General features: G+C 44.9%; 1 protein-coding gene and 1 long non-coding RNA gene across 2 annotated transcripts in view; both read left to right on the forward strand.

The window, feature by feature from the left end:
• The first annotated feature begins 1,534 nt into the window (after positions 1-1,534).
• Positions 1,535-9,223, forward strand: LOC106725446. The gene is made up of 3 exons (XR_001361337.1): positions 1,535-1,671; positions 8,314-8,573; positions 9,024-9,223. It is a non-coding gene; the product is annotated as an uncharacterized LOC106725446 (long non-coding RNA).
• A 10,495-nt stretch (positions 9,224-19,718) lies between these two features.
• CHRNB3 (cholinergic receptor, nicotinic, beta 3 (neuronal)) overlaps positions 19,719-24,459 on the forward strand; it is a 26,679-nt gene continuing 21,938 nt past the window's right edge. The window contains exon 1 of the mRNA XM_005856482.2: positions 19,719-20,103. Coding sequence (XP_005856544.1) covers positions 20,049-20,103 — 55 coding nt within the window. The 5' untranslated portion in view covers positions 19,719-20,048. The remainder of the gene's footprint in view (positions 20,104-24,459) is intronic.

Consider the following 24,459-nt stretch of genomic DNA (forward strand, 5'->3'; position numbering starts at 1 on the left):
TTTAAAAAGTGTAGTAACTAGAAACAGCCAACCTTCAAGCCTGGCTCTGTCTCTGGCTCCGAAGAGTGAGCTTTTTCTGTTTCACCAGTGGTTCTTTCCCTCCTCCTTCCCTCCTTCTTTCCTTCCTTCCTCCCTTCTTCCCCCCCCTCCCTCCCTTCTATCCTTCCTTTCTTCTTTTCTTTCTCCTTCCTTCCTCCTTTCTTTCTTTTTTTAGAAACCAAATACTTTTTTCAACCGAAATGATGGACTGATGGACTGAGTGGGGAACACAAGCAAAGCTAGCCTGATGCTGGATTAGACTGTGCAGACTGTATAATGTTGTCTGGTTTGTATTTAAGAACTGCTCTGACTGTAAGTACTAAGCACATGTAGAAGTTTTATTATAATCTCTCTGTAAGAGGGAACCTGTCCGGCAGCCATGACTCACATTTAGTAGCATGCATGATATTATTGGCTAATGTAGGCACAAAAATGTTCCTTCTGCCCTTCTAGGTTCTTTGGCTGGTCTATTAATCTATTGACATAGACAGATTAATAGGAGAAAAACAAATTTAATTTCATAGGTAAAGAGTGTGGTCCAAGGACAGAATCAGCAGGCGAGTCTGAGGCAGGTGGCTGGGTTTCAGGCCACAGTCTCTATGGCCGACCCAAAGGGAAAGCTAAAGCTTCTGGAACTCCACTGTGTGAGGTTGCTGCTCCCCAGCATTTTGGGAGCCGTGGTTACAGCAGAACATGCAGGGCCAGGACAGGGGGAGGCAAGTGAGCCACTTACCTTGCCTGGGCTCAACTGGGTGCCAAAATATCCAGTACAAATAATTATTTTCAAAATAATTTGTACAAATAATTATTTTTAAAAGTTTTAATTTTAAAATAATTACAGATTCACAGGAGGCTGCAACGAGGGTATTCTCCAAGTGTTGACATCTTATATAGCTCTAGTACAATATCCAAACCAGGAAACTGACATCAAAACATTACCTGTATTCAGGTGTGTGCACAGCTGTATAGTTTATCTTAGAGCTGAATGCCATGTAAGATGAATATTTTAATGCAATCATCCTAAAGCTCAAAATCAACGCCAAAAATCCATGATGAGCAAAATATCAAAAATTTAAATAAAGACAGGATCACTAAGCTCTGTGAACCATAATCAGAGCTGGAGGCAAAGCAAAAAATTAGCATATTGTTCATCATAGATTTTTCCCCCCATTAATTTTGATTTTTTTAAAAAAATATTGCATTAAAAGATGACTTATCTTGACTGCTCAGGTCGCCTTAGACTGTGTGCCCCAGGCAAATGGCTCACTCTCCCCCTCCAGCCCCAGGCCTTGCAGTAAGGGCTCCGAGACAGCTGGTGCTGTGGCAGGACCTGCTGGAGACGGAGAGGAGGAAGGAGTCTCTCCCTGCTGCTCTTCTCTGCCACCATCTGCTCTGTGTTGGGGGCCAACCAGGGGGGCGCTGGCACTGTGATTCAGCCCTAATTACATGCAGCCAGACACAGGGCTGCCTTTTCGAGGCCAGACGGATCACCCCTGTCAGTGGCTGTCCCCTTCCTCTAGCCTTGGCCTCCTCAGCAGTGGAGCGCAGCTCTGCACTCAGCTAAGCCATCACCAGGCAAGTAGGGCAGCCCAGTAGCCTTACCTCTCCTCCACCCCCTTCCCTTCTCTGATGGTGAGTGTGCATATCCACTTCAGCATGGAGGTGGGAGTGAGAGATGAAATCCTTTGTGTGAAGGCTAAAGCATCTGATTGACATCTAGGCTGGGCGTTCTCATTTCTGAGAACCTAGAGTGACCACAGAGCTGACTTTTGTCTAAGAGTGAGCCCAGAAGTCAGGGGTCTGCCCAATGTTCCATACAAGACCAAGGACACTTGCCTTCAATGAACACATTTAAGAGGAAAAAGGGAGAAAAAGAAGTTTGTTTTGAACATATCCCATGTGTCAGCAGTTAACGAAAGGTTCTAATGTAATGGTATTAAGAGCTAAATACCAAAAACTAATTACAATGGAAGTAGCTCTTGTTCAACTTAAGGCGTTTACTGAGTGTTTGCTGTGGGCAAAGCACTGTGCTGGGATGTTTTTATCAGGTAGTTTTTACCCCTGGAACTGGCAACCTAAAGAAGGAAGGCCATGTGGGAGAAAACATTTTCCGTTATTCCCTTCTAGATTCTTTGGCCGGTCTAATAATTAAATTGACATCAGACAGATGAACAGGAGAAAAACAAACATAATTTTATAGGTACAGTTAACAAAAGATTCTAATGTAATAGTGTTACATGCTGAAAAACTGAGACAGCCCGGCCAGCGTGGCTCAGTGGTTGAGTGTCGACCAATGAACCAGGAGGTTGAGGTTCGATTCCTGGTCAGGGCACATGCCGGGGTTGTGGGCTCAATTCTCAGTGGCGGGTATGCAGGAGGCAGCTGATTAATTGTTCTCTCTCATCACTGAAGTTTCTGTCTCTCTCTCCCTTCCTCTCTGAAATCAATAATACATATTTTAAAAATAAAAATAAAAAACATAAGACATAAAAGGCAGCCAGGTAATTGAAACTTGTATACCATCTAGAGCTAAGGAAAGGATTAAGGGCCTAGGGGTCTTGAGGGGAGGAAGGCCCTTCTCAGGGAGGCAAGGGAGATGTTTAAGATTGCCCTGTTATACAGATAAGCTCCTTAGATAAAAAGATTATCTCTGGCAGTGACTCTCTTCCTGATACAGGCCCTCTTTTCAAGGTAAATTTAGGCATTTGTTGCGGGGGGGAGGTAAAGAGCTTTCCTGAATCTGCTGGACTTTGATTGCCTTTAGCTCAAAATAATGCCAAAGAGACATATTTTGGGATAGCAAAATCTGTACCACTTCAATCAACACAGACATGAATAACTGACTGCAGGTTGACCAGAAAGACCCTGTCCATCAAGGTGCACACCTCTTGCTAGGGAAAGCTTTGGCAGCAAGTGGGTGCTCTGACAAGGGGTGGAATGCAGCCAGGGAAAGAGATAGCTCAAGCTTCTTTCAGCTTATTTACTGTCTGTCCTGATATTTGCACCTGTGCTCTACTTGTGCTTATCACTTGGTGGTGTGTTACGAATAGAAGGTCAAGTTCTTATTCTTACAAACAGGCCATTGCAAGCTCATGTACAAGAAGAAATTTAAAACTTCTGGAGACTCAGAGTAATTCTGACAAGATCATTGTTGTTTGCCCCAACATTTTGGGGACAGCATTTATTTTTAAATCCAAATGACAACAGAATGTGGTGAGAGGAATCAGACAGAAAAGAATAGATATGATGAGGTTGAGATAGTAAGAAGCTAGGAAAATTCCTTGGTTAGTGGAATGGGGAAAATGAGACAGCTGATTCAAACTGGCCACATGCAGCACCCTGACTCGCCTGCCTCCTTCTCCTTTGCATGACCACTTCCTAAAGCAGGGGTCCTCAAACTTTTTAAACAGGGGGCCAGTTCACTGTCCCTCAGACCGTTGGAGGGCTGGACTATAGTTTAAAAAAAAACTATGAACAAATTCCTATGCACACTGCACATATCTTATTTTGAAGTAAAAAAGCAAAACGGGAACAAATACAATATTTGTATTTGCATGTGGCCCGCGGGCTGTAGTTTGAGGACCCCTGCCCTAAAGCATTAAGCCCTCAGGACAATGAGGTTCTGATCAGCATTAAATACTCTTAGGAACAAAGCCTTGGGCCTGTTGACCACAGAGACAGAGTTTTGATCAAATGAGAGGTAACATTGAGGCCTCAGTTGTCTTTCAGCTCTAGGCTCAGGAAAGCAGAAACACCAGATAAAGCGACACCATGGCTGGCATCAGAACCAGATGCAATGCCCTCCTACCCTAGCACTGACCAGTCAGAGGAGACCAGGCCCATGGCCCTACACACCCATTTTGATGAATCAGCATATTAAAGGACACACCTGGAAATCTGATGAATATTCTGTTGAGATCCTCCCCTGAGACCTCCCCTAAAATTCCGGCCTTTAGAAAAACAGATAAAAGCCCTTAAGACAAAGGGCCCAGTGCTTTATTTCTATTACAAACTTTATTTCTATTACAAGGATGTTAATAATTATAATAATAAAATAAAAAGAGGGAGAGGGGGCTCTGATACTTGGTTTATAGTTAAGTCACAGAGCTTAGGCTTCAGTCCCAGTCAGGCAGAGCCCAGCAAGGCCCTGGCAGGGACAGGGAGTCCCTCACTGTCTCCATCAGAAGGCAGTAAAGACAAAGGAGCCGTTTCCCCACCGAAACAGAAGGCAGTGATGCCAAATGCCAAAGAAGCAGATTAAAACAAAGCCCGAGTCCTTTCTAGTTCAACTCATCTCCAAAAGCCTGTTCCTAACATATATTGCAACTGACCTGAACACCTTCTCAGAGCTGCCCCACACATAAACCAGAGTCTCAATTCTAGAGTGGGGAGCGGCAGCACACGCGCGCGCGTGTGCGCTCTCTCTCTCTCTCTCTCTCTCTCTCTCTCTCTCATTCCTGAGCCTTCCTTCTTCAGGTGTGTATCTTTGGTTTTTTTTCTCCTAAGCTCTAAAGGCCCTTCATTTGCCTCTGTAACTTGTTTCCTGAGTCCAAGCAGCCCAGCTGGCTCACTTTCTCTCTAAAAGGCCAAGGCAGCTCTCGAGCAGCCCACTTGAATCTTCTCTTCGAGTGTACTTTCACTTTTCATGCTAAATAAACCTCCTCTTGCACTAGAGTTCTTGGCTTGGAATTCTATCTTTGCTGAACTCAAAAACCGAAAGCCACTGACTTCATATGAGTTTAGCTAGGACTCTTGACCAACATTCATCTAGTAGAGGCAAGAAAGAGGGATGGCAACCTTCTTATTCTTCAGTCATCTTGTCCTGTCCTGACCACTGCCCAGACACACTCTCTCTCTAGGACCCCTCCTCTTCTAAAGGGCATCCATCATTTGCTTATACCACATGGAACCACTACAAGAGGATGTGGACAGGACACTCCCAGAATTCTGACTGGAACAAAGAAGAATTTAAGTGCAACCAGTAGCCATGGGCATATAAAGTACAGCATAGGGAATCTAGTCAGTAATCTGGTAACAAATATGTATGGTGACAGGTGGTTACTAGACCAATAGGGATGATCACTTTGTAAGTTATATAAATGTCTAATCACGATGTTGTGCACCTGAAACTATGATAATACTATGTGTCAATTGTAATTGAAAAATATATATAATAAAAATAAATAAGTGTTAACAGTAAAAGTTCCCATCTGAGACACTCCAGAGACAGTCTCTTCTGGGAAAGGGTGACTGGAGATTTAATGAAAGCACATTGATTGTATTGAATAAAGAAAGAGTTTTCAGGAGGATGAGTCAGCCTGGAGTCCACAAAAAGGGGAGTGGGGTCCTAGTTCTGTTCAGGGATAAGGTGCCAAAATCAGCCGGGAGCAATATGGTAGCTTTAGTGGGTAGAACCTGCATAACGAAGCAAACTAGTTGAGCTTCCAGGACAGGAACCACAGGCCTCACAATGTGCAAACTCGCCTTGCCCCATATATGAGTTTCCTGTGGCTGCTGTAACAAATTATTATAAATGGGGGGCCTTAAAACAACAGACACGCACTCTCCCACAGTCTGGAGGGTAGAAGTCAGAAATCAAGATGGGAGTAGGGCTTTGCTTCCTCTGAAGGCTCTAGGAGAGAATCCTTCCCTGTCTCTTCCAGTTTCTGGTGGCTTCAGGGTTCCTTGGCTTATAGCTGCATCATGGCCATCTCTGCCTCCATCCTTACATGGTCTTCTTCTTTGAGTCTGTTTCTCCTCTATCTCTCTGTGTGATCTCGCCTCCTCTTATAAAGACGCAAATATTGGATTTAGGCATACTCTAATCCAGTATGACCTCATTTTAACTTAACTAATTACATCTGCAAAGACTCCACAGTATATCCACATTCTGAGGTTTTGGGCAGACATGAGTTGGAGGGGAGAGGGGAGGAGATACTATTTACTCTGATCCTACATTTACTGAGCAATGTTCTGATTTTATTTCTAGAGCTGACCCCATCGATCTGTTATGTGGCAGTTGTGATTCTTGGTACAACTTGAAGTATCATGCTAGCTTTATACAATAGATGTGTTTCACTAAAATCTCCAGTCATTCATTTCCAGAGCAGACTCTCTGCAGCTCCTCAATGGGAACGTGCACCCCTTATATTTATTATTCCCTTGGCAGCATTAATATGAGCTTCCTGAAGACAAGCATGCCATATTGGTTTTATTTGCTGGTGTGTATCTTCACACCTAGCACAGTGCCTGGTATACAGTAGCTGCTCAATTGTTTTGTTGAATGAATAAAAGTATAATAGGGGAGCATCTCTACCTCTCTTAATCTTTTGTACCACCTCCATTTTTCTCCATCGTTTCTTCCATCTTTAGGTTCATTTTCCCTTCAGTCCACAAACATGTTCAAGTCTTCCCACCCTAAAATAAATTCTCTCCTTGATCCTGCTACACTCTCCAGATGTCATTCCTTCTTTCTTTTTCCTGACAAAAAGAGTGCTGGTTGCTCTGTAAGCCGGGGGCAGCCCCCGTCTGCTGTGAGACATCATCTGTGTGATGGGAGAAGAGGTTGGGAAGATAGAACCCGAGAGGGAACACGCAGAGGGCAAGAACACTCATTTAACACCTTCTGGCTCCCCCCATATTTGGCTTTGACCCTGACTCCCATGTAGAATCGTCCTCAGTGTGTGTGTGTGTGTGTGTGTGTGTGTGTGTGTGTGTGTGTGTGGAGAGGTATCCTAGAAACTAACATTTCCCATCCACTCACTCCTTTAGAGTCTGGCTTCTGCCCACACCAATCTCCCATTGGTGTCATTACTGGCCTCATAAACTTTTTGTCCTCATGCTCATTGGCTACTAGCCACAAGATGGCTGCAGTTGCGCCAAGTATCACAGCTTCACACTGCATTTAAAAGCAGGAAGCAGCCAGGAGGGAAGCGGGCAGAAAAGGATTCTCTTTCAGCAGGGGGGAAAACATCTTCACAGAAGTCTCCCAATAGTGTCATTAGCCAGAACTGAGATGTGGCCACTCTCTCAGCTTCATGCTTTTCTCTGGCTTCCTTAACATGAGCATTTCTCTTATTTCTTTAGGCAAACTTAAATTTATAATTTATATGATTATAAACTTTATAATCAACTTTACTTCCGTAATAAGATTGAGACCTCTGGCCATCCAGCTCGTTCCAACATCCCATATCAAGGTGTCAGAATGGCTGTGCTTCCTCTGAAGGCTCTAGGAGAGAATCTTTCCTTGTCTCTCCTAGTGTTTGATGCCTCTTGGAGAAAATGCAGCTGGGCGTGGGGGATGGAAACTGAGCATTTACTCAAGAGATCAAATCATCCTGAAAAGACTGACATGCCACTCTTTTTTAAAAAATCTTTTTAAAAAGTTGATTTTAGACAGAGAGGAAGGGAAAGAGAAACATCAGTTTATTGTTCCACTTACTTATGCATTCATCGGTTGATTCTTGCATGTGCCCTGACAGGGGATGGAACCCACAACCTTGGTGTATGGGGATGATGTTCTAACCAAATGAGCTACCCGGCTGAGATGCAAGTTTAAAGTTCAGGTGTACTTTCCCTGTCACCAGTGGGTGAGTTCTCACTAAAATCTCCAGTCATTCATTTCCAGAGCAAAAATTCAGATTGGTTATGGAGAAATAAAGAGAATATATTTTATTTACATACCAGCACAGGATTGTAAGTAAATTTGTGATGCTGCTTTTCTTACTCTTGATTTTCTTATTTCTCTTAAAAGCATAACTACTCTCCTTCTCACCCAGATGGGGAACCTCAGAGTTATCTTTGCACCTTGCCCTCTCCTTCACACTTCTCAGCCAATCAGCTCTCAAGGCTTGTGGGTTTTACCTTCACAATGTCATCATGTTTCCAGGGTAACAATCAGCAGGACCTCAAGGCTCTAACCATGTGGTCCCACGGCTCCTTACCCCTGGGCTCCCAGGTGTAATTTTCAAAGGAAACACATTCTTTCTAGAGGCAACTCCATGAATATGCACACACATATACTCTTCTAACCAATTAATTTGAACCAATTAACTTTAGGAAGCAAAGTACATCAAACTCCCTTCATGGTCTCATCTGTTTATTATGCAGATGCTGGTGTTGTTCGTTGTATGATTTTAGAACAAAACAGTGTGACTTCTCCAGACTGGGACCAGTCACAACTAAAAATCCAGTTTCTGTGGCCTGCAGATAGATCTCTCTTTAAACTAGTGTGTCTTATCTAGGAACATTTTTAGAATCTAACCATACTGTCAGATTCTACTTCTAGATGTATTGCAAGAGGAATCTGCACACCTAAAAGACATGTGCAAGAATGTTCATAACAGCTGTAGTCATAACTCCAAACTACAGACCACTCAAATGTCTATCAGCGAGAGAATGGATAAGTAAATTGGAGTGTGTTCCTTCAATAAAATGCTACACAGCAATAGAGATCAGACTTTTGCTAAATGCATCAATATAGTTGACTTACCGACATAATCATGGGCCAAAGCAGCAGACACACACAAAAAAGAGTAAGTACTCCTTAGTCCCATTTTTATGAAGTTTGAGACAGTTCAGGACACCACTTGTGGTGATAAGATCAGAATAACAGTTATGGGAGAGGGTATCGTCTGGGAAGCAGCACTCAGGAACTTTCTACGATGTTCTATATCTCCATCCGGGTGGCTGGTTATCTGAGCGTATAGCTATGCAGAAATTCATTGAGTTATGTATTTAAGATCTGTATGCTTTCCTTAATAAAAAATCTCAGAGAACATCCACTCCCAAATTCCCAAAGACAGTCAACTTCTCTAAAAGTCCCTGGTCCCCAGATATCTGGCACAGGAAAAGCACGAATGCCAGGCGTCGCAGATCTAAGTGTATTCTATGTGATGGTGCCCCCTGGAGCACAAAATTGATCTACATTTTACATTCCAGTTTGAAATGGAATTTCTCAGCCTTTTATGCCCTGTCTACCCCAGTCACCAGGTGAATGGGGGAAATCTGGCTCAATTGTTGGATTAGGATCATGATAGAGTGAGAGTGGAACTCCCATACAAGAAGATAGACGCTCTCATGGCAAGCACACAGCTGGTTTCACAGGCAAGTGTCATCCTATGCATTATTTATCCTTCCAGCCCAAACACTGCCTTTCCTGAGCAGAGCAGAAAATCAGTTTAGCCCTGGCTTGTGTGGCTTAGTTGGTTGGAGCATTGTATTGTATGTTAGAAGGTGGCAGGTTCGATTCCCCAGGCAGGGCACACACCCAGGTTGCGGGTTCGGTCCCGGTTGGGGCATTGTATGGGAGGCAGCCCATGGATGTTTCTCTCTCACATCAATGTTTCTCTCTCTCTTTTCCTCTCTTTCTAAAAAATATCAATTAAAAAACATGTCCTTGGTGAGGATTTAAAAAAAAGAAAGAAAATCAGTGTAGGTGGACAAATGGATGGATGGAGCCTTCCTTCCTCAGTAGCAGTTAGTCATGATTCCTTTGTGGGAAGTCCTCCTGGGGGCTTCATGATGAGAACAAGCCTCTCTCATCGCCTCCCCTTCAATTCTATTGTGCCTTTGATGAAATATAATTATGTCTAAGTGGTATTCTTAGTGTTCTCCCTTGTTGAAATACATCCTGTTCTCATGATCTGTGTCCCATGGTAAAATTTTGCAGTGATAAGAGCTGACTTGTCATCTCACATGTTCTTTCCATGGGAATTGGCAACATTAACAATTAGAGTCAAGTGAGTTTAAAATACACAGAATATGTGGATATTGGGATTTCTCAGCAAAGGCTTAATGTGAAAATGAAACTGTCAAGCATTTCCACCTGAGAAAAATGAATTCCTCTTTGAGAGCCAGTCCTGCCAGCCTGGGACCAGGGCGAGTCCAGGCCCTTCCACCCAGGGAAGGGGTGTTGGGTAACTGGGATGTTTTTCAGATGGATGGAGGCTCAACCTGGGACTCTAGAAGAGAATTGTGTGGTCCAAGACTGCTGCTGTGTCTCTGCAGTTTGTTAGAACGGGAGTGTTTTTGAAGACACCTTTCTATTCCTACTTAAATGCTATTGATCATCGTAAGCCCAGGAAGGAAGATCCATGGGTGCCTTCTCTTTGCCACTTCCTAGAACACCTAGAACATTCTTTCCGCTTTACCCTACCCCCATCCTTATCCCTCCAGAGAACTGGACTCCTGCTATACATTGGATTAGAGGCAGGACTGAACCTCAGCGCATTGATTGGCACTGTGGGCAGGATAACCCCTGCTGTGGGGTTCTCCTGTGCACTGTATGGTGTTTAGTAGCATCCCCAGCCTCTACCCATTGGATGCCAGTAGCACCCCTCTTCCTGGTGGGACAACCAGAATGTCTCCAGACATTGCCAAATGTCCTGTGGGGGACATAAGCTCCCAGTCGAGAAACACTGGATTAAACTGATCAGATATGAAGGCCAACACTAAAACCCATACATCTTCCAACATCCCTCCTGCTGTTAAGGGACTAGGGCAGCGGTTCTCAACCTGTGGGTCGCGACCCCTTTGGGGGTCGAACGACCCTTTCACAGAGGTCGCCTAAGACCATCGGAAAACACATATATAATTACATATTGTTTTTGTGATTAATCACTATGCTTTAATTATGTTCAATTTGTAACAATGAAAATACATCCTGCATATCAGATATTTACATTACGATTCATAACAGCAGCAAAATGACAGTTATGAAGTAGCAACGAAAATAATTTTATGGTTGGGGGTCACCACAACATGAGGAACTGTATTAAAGGGTGCAGCATTAGGAAGGTTGAGAACCACTGGACTAGGGAGAAAAACATCCACTCCATGACCCCACTGGGTCGGGTAGGAATAGAAGCTATCTGATATTTTAAAAAAAGGAAAGTACCAACATGCAATATCTTTGTGACCAGGACATGTTCTGCCTGGAGGATTCACATAGGATTGCCGAGTTGGTGAGATCAAGGAGTACGTTTAACAAAACTTTCCGAATTTAATCTAAGAGCTTTAGTGTCTGCTTTGAGGTCACTGTGATGTAGAAAGAAGGGAACCTGGGAGCCCCTTAATTAAATGTTCTCTGGATCGGTTCTTGGATTTATAAGACTACCCAGTGTTTCTGCAAGGCCAGAGCAGCCAAAGAGCCACAGGACGTGTGGTGGCAGTGAGCAGACGCACACAGGCTAGGGGGTGGGCCTTCACCCTGGGTCAAGGGCACACTTCCTTGCCCAGGAGAGCACGCTCTCACCCCTGTGTCACATCCCTGAGTCTTATCTTGCCACAGTGACTGTGGTGACTTGATTTTGTCTGACACTGCACCAGGATGATAGAAGTGGGGGCAGTTCGAAGGGATAGGTTTTGAGATTCTGGATATGTTTTGAAGATAGAGAAAATGGGACTTGGTGGTAGATTGGATGTGTGATGGAGAACGAGAAAAATCAATGGGTGGAGGTTGAATAGATACTTGCGAATGAACGAACGTCTTTTAAAACTGTTCTGTTCTTAAGTTTTCTTCATTTTTTACTAGAATCAGAAAGAGAAAAACAATAACAACACGCTTTCTCAAAGCATCAGGCTGGAGAACAGGAAACCACTAGGATGGGTGATAGATAATCTTTAGAAATCTGTGCAGGGTAGGTTTTACCCAAATGTGTACTTAACTATAACATGGCAGTTACTTGTATGTAGCAGGTGAAGTTACACGCAAAATCCACACACATGAGCACACACCCAGGGCACTCTGAGCATGTCTCTCTTCTTTCTTTTTGGACTGATGTCAGAAGGGGGAGGGATGTGGAATGTGGCCCCACCATGAAGGGTTTTCTGGGTCAGGGGACTTTCAGTTGTAAATCTGGTCAGCCCTGGGTCAGCTGGGGTGGTTGGTCACCCTAGTTACAACAGAGACTCACAGAATTCCCAAACCCAGTGGAAATGTACAGTCCATCTAGTCTGTGATTTACATTCTGCCTACAGATTAGAACTAGCTGGAGAGCTTAAAAATATATATGATCCCCAGACCTCACAGTAGACCAATTAAAATCGGTAATACCCAGGCATTATTAGTATTTTTAACTATTTAGCTCCCCAAGGGAACATTGAGAACTGATTTAATCCAACTCTACTGACAGATAAGGAATCTGACGCCACAAAAGTTATTTGTCCAAGGTCACACCATTACTTAGGGTTCCTGACTCGCAGGCCAGTGTTCTTCCCAACACACCGCCATCCTTTCATAGAGAATAACGACCAGTTAGTTACCTGCCATCCACCCGCTGCACAGTGCTGGCTGTTACTTAGGACAACTCGCCCACACTCCCACCTGTCTGGTCCTCAATAAAACAGGCGCTTGAGCTGTAGTCCCAAGCTGTCTCGCCCACAGTTGAAATCCAGGGCTCCCCTTTCTTGCTCCCCTTCATCTTCTCCCGGTGCCACCTGCTCTGCTCCTAAGTTCCTCCAGCTCCTAAGAAATTCAGATGCAGCCCCTATTCCTTGCCCAGGGATTCCCTTTGCTCCTGTTCACTGATTTGGCCTCAACTGCTTTGACCCCAGCGCTCTCTCACTTCAGCTTCCGGTGGTCCCTTAGTGCATCTGCCGTGGACACCTGGGATCACTCACGTGGGGTCACTCACCTGGGGTCACTCACCTGGGACCACTCACCTGGGCCCAGGAGCCCATCTCGGCAGCAGCCTGCTTGGCCAGCACCCCGCCAGGCAGGGCTAAGACGATGCTCCTTTCATTATAGAGATTGACCCTGTAACGTAAGCCTCTTCTTTTTTCGATGCCAGCGTAAGTACGCCTGGCTGTCCGACCGCTTACTGTGTGGCACTAAACAAGCACCCTTGCCGAACACGTAGCGTCCAGAATAAAATAAAATGCCTCTGAAAGGTCAGGGCTGGAAACTCAAGCCTCAGGCCTGGCAAACCTGAGCAGGAATGGCTCAACAGTTACCCTGGCCAGGAAAAAAGTACTGAAAAAATGGTGGCGATGATGACAACAGTGAAGGGAGTTTGTGTCATTCACATTGGATGAAGGAAAAGAAAAAGAACAGGTGAAGAATGAAATTAGAAGCATTGAAATACATTTCTAGGCCCAACACTCCTGCCTGGCGTGCCATGTCTGCAAAACAAAAACTTAGGTGACATTTGTGTCCCTAGAAAGGCTCTGCTTGACCAGAAACATAGACTATTCAGTCAGCCGATCCCTATATGCCAAGCCAGCTCTGGGTCTTCTCACGCCAAAGGTCGCTGTGTGGCCCCAGCCAATCAGATATGTCCTACCGGTCTCTTTCTTGTCCTTGACTCTTTATCCTATAAAAGCCTCCTGCATCCACCCCATTTTCAGTCCTCAGAAAGGAGACGGTCCACTTCATGAAGTGTTAAATCAAGTTTGTTTGGGTCACCTAACTTGTCTTCTTTAATCATATTTTTCAACAGAGGAACAATGAGCAACCTTTCCCCAACCAGGAGTCTGCATGCAGGGGTGCATGACCCCCTCCCTCCCAGGATCACAGATGTCTTCCTAAGGACAGTGTGGTCTTAGGGCCTTCTGGGGCTTTGGGCCCTGTGGTCCTTGGCACCCTTGTGGCCTCTCCTCGTTGTTTGCAGTGGTTTAATGTGGTTTGCTCCACTGTCATTAGTGTTTTCTCCCAGTCCTTGTGGCTTGACTTGGAAGAGGATACCCGCCAGTGGTCTGTGGGCTATAAACTTGACCTCCCTTCAAAACCACACGGGCCCCGTTCCAGACCCACGGAACCCGAATTCCTGGGGAAACCATCCAGGAATTTGTGCTTCTCAAAAGCTCCCCTCGATGATTGGGAAGCACAGGTAGTTTGGGAAATGCTGCTCTGGTAAGTTTAGAGACGACTTCTCTCTGTCCAAGCTCTCGTTCCTGCAGTAAACGCCAGGGTTCCCCAAGGTGGGCGCTTCCCGCTCCGTGGCTTGCCTGATTCTGGAGCAGTCGGTGCAGTCGTGGGCATCACTCATTCACCTAATAAGGTCTCCAGGCTGAGTCTGGAGCTACTGTGGCCTTGCACTTCCTTCCGTGACCCCTGTGCGTGGCTGGGTGGAGCTTTTAGGTCAACCACCCCACTGGCTTCTAGAGCTTAGTTTTGAATTTAGGCAGGCTGCTTTTATTTAAAATTTAAGGAATGAGTAATATCAAACGCATACATGCCTTTTAAAAAATGTATCTTTATTGTTGGAAAGTATTACAGGTGTTCCTTTTTTCCCCCCATTGGCCCCTCCACGCCGCACCACCCCCGACCCCTGGCTTTCACACACTATTGTCTGTGTCCATGGTTATGCATAAATGCATTCAAGTTCTTTGGTTAATCTCCTCCCCTCCCCACCACCACCTTTTGAGATTCCATGTTTTAGTCTGTTTCAGGCTTCTGTCTCTGGATCTATTTTGTTCATCAGTTTATTTTGTTCATTAGATTCCACATATGAGTGAGATCATGTGATACTTGTCTTTCTCTGACTGGCTTATTTTGCTTAGCATAATATTCTCCAGGCTCCTTCCTGCTGTCTCAAAGGGTAAGAGATCCTTTTTTTACAGCTGCATAGTATTCCATGGTATAAATGTACCACAGCTTTTAAAAAATACATTTTTTTTTATTGATTTCAGAGAGGAAAGGAGAGGGAGAGAGAGATAGAAACATCAGTGATGAGAGAGAATCATTGATGGGCTGCCTCCTGCATGCCCCTTACTGGGGACCAAGCCTGCAATCCTGGCATGTGCCCTTGACCGATATCGAACCTGGGACCTTTCAGTCCACAGGCCGACACTCTATCCACCAAGCCAAACCAGCTAGGACAACCACAACTTTTTTATCCACTCATCTACTGACAGGCACTTGGGCTGTTTCCAGGTCTTGCTATTGTAAATTGAACTGCTATGAACATAGGGGTGCATATATTCTTTCTGATTGATTTTTTGGGATTCTTGGGATATAGTCCTACAAGTGAGATCACTGGGTCAAATGGGAGTTCCATTTTTAATTTTTTGAGGAAACTCCATACTGTTGTCCACAGTGGCTGCACCAGTCTGCATTCCCACTAGCAGTGAACTAGGGCTCCCTTTTCTCCACATCCTCGCCAGCACTTGTTGTTTTTGATTTGGAGATGGACAGGTGTGAGGTGATACCTCATTGTCATTTTAACTTGCATCTCTCTGATGACTAGTGACTTTGAGAATTTTTTCATATGTCTGTTGGCCATCTGTATACACTTTGGAAAAGTGTCTATTTAGGTCCTTTGCTCATTTTTTAATTGGATTGTTTGTCTTTATTTTGTTAAGTTGTATGAGTTGTTTATATATTTTGGAAATTAACCTTTTATCAGATATATCATTGGCAAATCTGTTCTCCCATGCAGTGAGCTCCCTGTTCACTTTGTTCATGGTTTCTTTTGCTGTGCAGAAAACATTAAAAAAAATGAAACTAGACCAACTTACACCATACACAAGAATAAACTCAAAATGGATAAAAGACTTAAATATAAGTCCTGAAACCATAAAAAAAAAATCCTAGAAGAAACCCTAGGCAGCAAAATCTCAGACACCTCTCGTAGCAATGTGTTTGCCAATACATCTCCTAGGGCAAGGTAAACAAAGGAGAAAATAAACAAATGGGACTACATAAAAATAAAGCATATATCCTTTGAAAAGGAGCCCATCAGCATTAAGCCTGCAGTATGATCACCGATCCACCAGGGGGCTCCCAAGTCTAGAACTGCACCTTCAGCATCACAGGTCTTGTCTCTGTTCATGCCAAACCTGGGGAAACTGCAAAGCACTCCCAGGAGTCCCTGGGCTTTCCTGGTTGGGTCTCAGGAGAGACTTTGGCACTTATTTAGAAGCCATGATTGCCATCTCTCTATGGATAATGAGAAACGTGACTCTTGGGAGGATGTCATCCGTGTGAACCGTGCAGAGGAAGGAAAAGGATTGAGAGACTTTGGATTAAAGTGCTCCCTCTCCCAGGGTCTTTGGATTTAATAAGTTTTAAATCAAATTAAAGAATGAATTCATTACAATTAATTTAAATTAACTGATTAAAATAACGTTTAAACCAAATTAAGAATCATCTTCAGTGTGAAATGTTAGCCATCAAAGGGTAGGAGATGATTTTGGAGGGCAGCAAGACTTTCAAATTCGGGCACTGAAATGCCAGACCTCTGACTCCTGTGAACACTGATTCCTCCCACAAAACATACCCACTGGTGGGGAGAGGAAGATAGGAGCATCTGAAACTCTAGTGGTGCCGGCTGGACATGGAGGCAAACAGGCTGCAGCAAGAATGACCGAGGTCAGACATACGGAAGGGCCCAGAGAAGGGAGTTCATAAATCCCTGATGGATGACTGAGGAGAGATGGAGTCGATGAGCCTTCAGAAGGCAGGGTGTGTGTTCTCTCCACTAGCATTTTTCTATGAATAAATACACTCTGGTTAATGGGGTAACTTATTAAGAGCATGGCACACGACTCAGGCCCTGATTCTCCCATGTAGCTGTGTGACATCGGACAATGACTCCACCTCCTGTGTTCAGTTTCCTCGCTTGTAAAATGGTGTTGAAAGTATCACATGACCTCACTCATATGTGGAATCTAATGAACAAAATAAACTGAGGAACAAAATAGATCCAGAGACATGGATGCATATAGCCAACCAAAGACCTTGTATGCTATACATGCAAACCCATGGACACAGATGATAGGGTGGTGAAGGCCTGTGGCAGGGAGCAGGGGTGGGCTAGAAGGGGTCAATGGGGGGAAAGGGGGACTTGTAATACTTTCAATAATAGTGATTTTTTTTTAAATAAAATGAAATGGTGTTGATGTGGAGGGGTTAATTGTCGCATGCAAATGTTTCATAGCAAATAGGCAAAGTCCCTAAAACTTCTTTTTTCTAATCCAAACTCCTTGCTCTTTAATCATTTCTCATAAAGCCTCCTTTCTAGACCCTGGGTTTCCTGACTCCCTCTGAATGAGCATCTTTAACTTCCTTAAAGCGTGTTGCCTTAAATGAGGACGGTGTTCCCAGAGGCTCTGGCAGGGCAGAGCGGCTGCTCTCCATGCCATTCTTATGGTGACCAGGATACTCAGAGTAGAGTTGTTGTTTTTTGTTGTTTTGTTTTTGTAATAAAGGCAATTAGTTAAGTGGATACCCCAATATGATTTAGTTTTTTCTAATTTTGTTTGCTCAGAAATAAAATCATAAATAAGAAAGATATATTTTGTTCCAAGTTGCACAAATATGCTCACTTTAAGCTATTCTATCTTCTGAGTATGGGCCTAACATTCCAGCCTTTCAAGATTATTCTGAATCTTGATTCTGTCACACACACAGGTTGTATCGTTCAGTATTGAAAGGGACCTGGGGAATCAACTTGATCTTCTTATTTCTCTCATTTTTTTAATCCTCACTCGAGGTTATGTTTTTATTGATTTGAGAGAGAGAAAGAGGGGGGTGGATTAGTTGCCTCCCATACTTGCTCTGACCAGGATTGAACCGCAATCTAGGTGTGTGCCCTGACTGGGAATCGAACTCGCAACCTCTTGGTGTACAGGACAGCACTCCAATCAACTGAGCCACCCGGCCAGGGCTAATCCTCTGTTTTGTGGCTGTAAAGAGAGATAGGCAAGGAATTCCCAGGGCTGGCTGACTCCTTCAGCAGCCAGGCTCACCCTTTGGAGGTGGCCTCCTCCAGAGACAGCAGCTGTGTGAGGCTCAGAGAGAGGGATCCTATCACCAGACTCCCAGTCCTGGCAGAGTGTGAGGCATTTGACCAGGCAAAGGGGAGCAAAACTGCACTTCAAGGGCCCCTGTAGGGTGGCCCCTGACCCAGCGCTGTGGTCAAGATGGACTGGAGGCCTACCCTGTATTTGAGGGGCCACAAAAGCCTTCCCACGGTTTGGTGTTTTTTTTTCTATCTTAGGCAAGGGGATGGACTCCTGTAATGACTGAGACTGGATTTCCTGCCAGCTCAGTGGAATGGCAAGCTTGATTTTAATTGACTTATTGCAAGTGAAGGTGATACTTCCTGCACCCCTGTGTTAGTGACTAATTTATTCCTGAGACGGTTGTAAATTCCCAGCAGGCCTGAAACACAATTCAGATGGATGGGAAATAAATGTGATTGTTTCCCTCCTCCTTTCATTCAAACAGCCGCCTTAGGCATTTGTATGTGATACAGGGATACAGAGATGAGAGGACAAAGCCCTGTCCTCGGGAGCCCCTGGTCCATAAGGGAGACAGGCAGGGCAGCAGCCAGGTGCTGTCCCAGGTTCTCTGGGAGAGGAGGGTGGAGAGGTCGGCACAAGGAGGGGACAGAGTCCTGCCTCCTAGTCCAGGCCATTGTCATTACCTGTTGGTACCTTACTGAGCATCACCTGGTGTTTGGAAGGTGCTAATGGCACAGAGTGGGGGCTTGATGAGAGATCATGGAGACATTGTAAAGCTGGGTTGAAGCGGTGTGACTAAAGTGGAGGTCATCAGAGCCCGGGAGTACATTGCTCCCACCTTCAGTCTCCATCCGGGCGACTGCTCCCACCCGGGCCTCTCCTCTGTCTGGCCCTAGCTTTCAGTCGCTCATTCATTAGATTTGCATTGATTAGGGGTCTTCTGGGTACAGACAGCACTGAACTGGACGAGAATCAGATCAACTGTGAAGAGGAGGGACAAAATTAAAAGTGGCATTAAAAGCAAACAAATACATACATGTAGACATCCATAGAGTAAAAGTGGCCACATCAGTCCCCAAGTCCCAGAAGGGAAACAACACAAAACTGAGCTCCCTGCACTGTCTCCTGCAGGAAGGGTAAGTCGGACCCTGTAGGATGGGAACCACAGAGGATGCTTTGACACGAAGATGCTTGAAAACCATGAAACAAGGGAGCGAAAGCACACGCTCATTATTTTTTAACTGAGATAGAATTGACATACAACATTATATTAGTGTTAAACAAACAAGACAACGGGCCCAAAATGGAGTCACTTATGCTAAGCCCCAAATGGAGATTTAACTTCATTACAGTGTCAGCTCCCCCAGAAATGGAATATTAAACTCATCCATCCGGAGCCCCCTGATCGGCACTCGTTAAGTAACCTGCCTGAGAAAGCCCTGCCATCCCCTAAACGAAGGTGACCTTGTCACATCACTTCTGCTAGGACCGCGTCCCTGTGCCGGCTCCCTCTGCCTTTCAGAGCATTTCATTTCATACCGCGTCTCAGAGCTCCTCTCTGTGCCACGTTGGATGCTGCCTGATTTTTGAATCATTGAATAAAGCCAATAAGATCTTTAAAATGTGCTCAGTTGAATTTTGTTTCTAACCTTAGTTTGGGGTGTACAACATAACGATTTGATACTTGTATATATTGCAAAATGATCGCCACAATTAGTCTAGTTAACATCCATCAGCGCAGTCACAAACTTTTCCTCTTGTGATGAGAACTTTGAGGATTTACTCTGTGAGCAACTTTCGAGTGTGCAGTACAGTATTTGCTAGCCACGGCCACCACGCTGGGCTTGGCATCCGCAGGACTTGTTTGACCCCCTCGGATTCATTCCTATTCTTAAGCTCTGAGACAACAGAGGAATAGCACATAGGAGAAACTTTTCACCAGCTCCCAGGACGCAGCTTATCAAATGCAGCGTTTCTCCTTTACACAGATCTCCAGCAGACTATTCGGAAGTGGTCTCGCCCCATCCTTTCTCCACTGCCCTGTGTCTCTGAGCAGGAGAGTAAATTAATAAGTCAGGAGTTAGGACCCAGAGATCCGTTGTAGCCTCGCAGGACCTGACAGCTGACGGGAAATCAATGAAGTGTGCTTCACGAACATTACCCTGATGTGAGATGGACAGAGGCTGCTGTCTCCCACTTCAGGTGTCTGTGCTCCCCTTGGGTCAGGCTCGGAACCACTGCACGTCCCTTCCAAAACCCCCTCTCCCGGTGGAAACGCTGTGTGATTGAAAAGGAAGAAATTTTCCTTCTAACGTGACATCATGACCCCGGCAGGTTTCATCCTGGTGCTCGCCGTCCTGGGTGTCACTCCCTCAGGTAAGCTTACGCTCGGGTTAAACTGAATGAAAACTTTATCGCTGAGGAGTTATTCAAGCTAGGATGGTGGAACCATGGTGCTGAGAATGTTAGAATTACAAAGTGTCCTGTATAGGGACCTTTAGGGTAACCTTTAGGATGTGGCTTCGATGAATAATTCTATAAAATCTGTAGATTGCTAAAGAAATCATATCCAGGAATCTCATAATGTTTATGCTTTGGTCATTTATCGTGCTATTCCTTTTGAATCATTATGAGCTTGGTAGGAAGATATAAAAGCAGGGGAAATATTACCAGATGCACTGAATGTCACTCAGAGAATTGTTAAAATACTTGGCACAGAAATGTATTGGATTGACATTTTTATATCCTGCCTACTAATAATCATCGTATCTGTGTATAGATACTTTTGTCCAATCTATCTTGTAGACTTATATAAATATTTTAGTAATTTTGTGTATATGGGCATATTTAGTATGTTTGTACATTACAATTAAACAAAGATGTATATCAAATGTCTGGGAACATGTGTGAGCTTTTTGTGACTATTATCCACCTGAAAATTGAGACATTTTTAATAAAGAGGGCAAATAAAAGGAGAGAGAGGAAGAGAGAGAAAAGAAAAAAGGAAAGAAGTGGAAAACTGAAAACTTTAGGAGAAAGTGGTCATTGCAACTGCTGGTGTTCTGGGTTTTGAAATCACTTCACTTTCTATGTAACTTAGGAGCAGAAAACCCTTCCACTGCCCCAGAAACCAGTGAGAGCCAGGAGCCAGATGGTGAGGAATCAGTGTCATTCATTCCCTTAGCAATTTGTATTTATTTGTCACTAGTATTTTTGCCACGTTTGATTATTGCAATTTTCAGATGGAGAACCAGAGGTTCTGACATAGATTTGCCTAAACCCTGAAATAAATCCCCGATTTAAAAGGCGTAGGCCCACGAGGCGCACACACACACCTGGACACTATCATATCTTCAACACTGTAGCCTTTCCTCCAGCTGGGACTCAGAAACAGAGTGATTTCTAAGTGCAGAGAGCATCAAACCCACTCTCCAATATCACTACATTTGGTCTCTGCAAAGCCCGAAATGCAATTTGCCAATCACAAAAATAATCATCAACTTCGGTGTGCGTTAGCATCCAATTAGTGTGCATGCATCTAATGGGTTTTTGCCCTAACTTACTATTCTATTTACTATGAAAAGATTGATTCTTATCATTTTTTCTCCAGGGAAATCATCTCACTGGTTAGCAAGGGCAGGGAGCACAAACCCTCTTGGTTCACCCATGCATGCTCCTCCATGCACAGTGACAGTTACATAAAAAAAAATCGGATTGGGAGGAGAACCTGGCCTCATCCCCACTGTGTAGGCTGCAGGAGTTTGAGAGTGTATACTGAGCCGTAGACATCGGTCATAGATCTATAATAAATCTATGTAATAACCCTAGGAACTCTCATATTTGTGAATATTTCTAGATCCACTGGAGTCTATTTCTATATTTAGACCTGTACACCTTTCCTTAAGTTCTTTACTACTCATTGCAAAGAAACCATTTCTTTTGGTCACACAAATTACAAGGAGGAACCCCTCCTTTTTATATCTCTGGCTTCGGTGAAAAGGATAATTGTGTATGGCCACGTGACATTCCTTATATTGCTTAATCATGCTCTGTGTGTTTGTGTCTGCTCCCAGAAATAGGGACTGTATCTTATTTATCTTCCCAATGCTCTCACCACATGATGACGTGGGTTTATTCATTCAATAAATATTTACTGAGGATCTCCTGTATCCTAGGAATGGTTTTAGCATGTGGGATGCAAGAGGGAATAAAACACAACCATTCTAATAGCCTCTCCTGCTAGCAAGAATCCATTAAATACGTATATTGGCTTTCACTCTGCAGGCTAGCTCTATGTGTTAACAGAAAAGGCGACTGTGTTTGTGGTATGCTTTTTTGGGGGACAAGGTGGTGATCATGGAAAGCAAAGCCAAAATATACCAAAAGGTGTCAAAACAAAAAAAAGCACGTCTCTCAAACATACTTGCTGAAGTTTGAAATTCTTCAATTATTTCCTTACTCTCCCAGCTGAGAATAAACAATGAAGTGTTGTCTTCAATAAAACCGTAAGTAATCACGGGAACTTTCATCTATCGAGTCTTATCAATTATTCATACGTTGGTGGGAGTGAGTTTGTCAGAATGTTGCTGAAGTATTGACATGAGGGTGAGGAGGGAGCAGCAGGTCTGAGAGCCTGGAAGAAGGAGAGGAAATGAGATCAAGAAACAACGAGAGCACAAGGTCACGCTGTAGGTTCCAAAGAAACATTTCTTTGTCTCAAGCTGCTGCTGGGTGCCTCATCCAAATGAATCTCTCCCGATTCCACTTGCTGGGGCGGAGAGAGCTCTCACCTCCTCACAGGGGTGACTCCTGTCCAGTCCCTTGATAGCTTTAGGTACCTTTACCTGGACACCTGCTCTGCTTCCGTAAGTGGCCGCCAGGGGTGAAGGTCTGTCCTCTAATCAATGGTGCATCTTCAACTTTGGCTCTCTTTCATATCTTTGGGGCAGCAAACATCTGGCATTAATAGGTTACCTTGTGTGGCTGTTTCATGAACGCAGAGATCCTAGAAGCATGGGGCGTGTGAGTTGTATGTAGGGCCCTTACCGATCTCCCGCTCTGTATTTTTATTGGGCGAGGTTAAATGCTTTGCTTAAGATCATGCGGCTTGGAGTCAGGACCAGAATTCATGTCTCTGGATCCGAGTGCAGTGCCTCTCAGTGTTAAGTAAATATTTGTTGGATTCTCATTCTAATGAGTGACAGGTTTGGCCACTGGCTCAGCATCCTGAGCCAAGAGCAGCGTTCCCTCCTGGAGCGCTTTCCCAGCCCGGGTTCCCCTTGGAGGAAATACGCAAGGGCTCCCATCCCTGCCTGTCCCAGTCCCCTGCATGTGCTCTCTCTCTGGTGCTGCCTCTCCCAGCCCCTGCCCGTGGAATTGCTTGTCTAGTCCCAAGGGAAAATGAGACAAAGACTACGCAGGGAAAGGGAGAGGGAAAGGGAGAGGGAGAGGGAGAGGGAGAGGAGAAGATAAAGTGGAGGGACTGGGGTTAAGGGAGAAACGAAATGCCTTTTTTACCAAAAAAGATGGTGAAAGGCTTTAACAGGCAAACAGGCAGCACACACCCTCTGAAGCTGTGCGTTAGACTAAGTGTGTGTGTTGGGGGAAGAGGGATGAGCACGCAAAGCAGAACTCAAAGCAAGGAAATGTGGGAGGACCATGGTCAAGTCTTCTTGGAGGACCACCTCCAAGAAGAGTGATCATAGAGAGAGGTGCCCGTTCTAGAGGTCCCGGGGAAAGCAGTCTGCCGGTGCACCGGCAGATCCGAGGGGGATCAGAGGACACAGTCACCAGAGTTAAGTGTCTCCCTAAGACCGAACGAAGATGAGCTGTGACCTGGTTTTAGAACATCATTCCTCCAGGCAACAGGTTGCTTTAAACAACACTAAAGTGTTTTTGGAAAATACAGTGCTAACAACAACACAGCAACAAAAAGAGCATAACAATGAGCATCTGTTCATAGACGTGAATCGTTGGAACAGTTTTTATGTGACAGTAAGGAGCCCATAGCGGCGGGAAAGTCTTTTGCCTCCTCAATCTTCAGAGTCTCATAGGCTGGTGGAAAGACGGTGGACTTGGGAGTCAGGAGCCACACCCACCACTTATTAACTGAACGGGGTGACCCTGGGCAAGTCACCCCCCCTCTGGGTACCCCCAAACCTTCACCCTGTAAAATGAGGGCTTAGATCTTCTTGGAGGTCCTTCCCAGTTCTGTTGTCTTTGCTTCTTTATCATTTCACTTTTCCTTCTTCTTTAATTAATGCTGAAGTAGTTATGAATATAAATGCTCTCCCATCCTCCCAGTCAGGAAGCTGACTTGGTGGGGGGGAGTGGGGGGGAGGCGGTGTCACCTTCTAAGAGAAGCTTCTTGATTTTGTCCATTTATCTTATTACTAGAGGCCTGGTGCACAAAAATTTGTGCACTCGGGGGGGATCCCTTAGCCCGGCCTGTGCCCTCTCGCAGTCTGGGACCCCTCGGGGGATGTCCACCTGCTGGCTTAGGCCCACTCCCTGGGGGATCGGGTCTAAGCTGGCAGTCAGACATCCCTCTGGCAGCTCAGGAGCCCTCGGGGGATGTCCACTTGCCAGTGGGGACCAGGCCTAAGCTGCAGTCTGACATCCTTAGTGCCGCTGAGGAGGCGGGAGAGGCTCCCGCCATCACTGCTGTGCTGGCAGCCATCAGCCTGGCTTGTGGCTGAGCAGAGCTCCCCCCTGTGAGAGCGCACTGACCAC

Source organism: Myotis brandtii, unplaced genomic scaffold (genome assembly GCF_000412655.1).
Source record: "Myotis brandtii unplaced genomic scaffold, ASM41265v1 scaffold103, whole genome shotgun sequence".
NCBI lineage: Eukaryota > Metazoa > Chordata > Mammalia > Chiroptera > Vespertilionidae > Myotis > Myotis brandtii.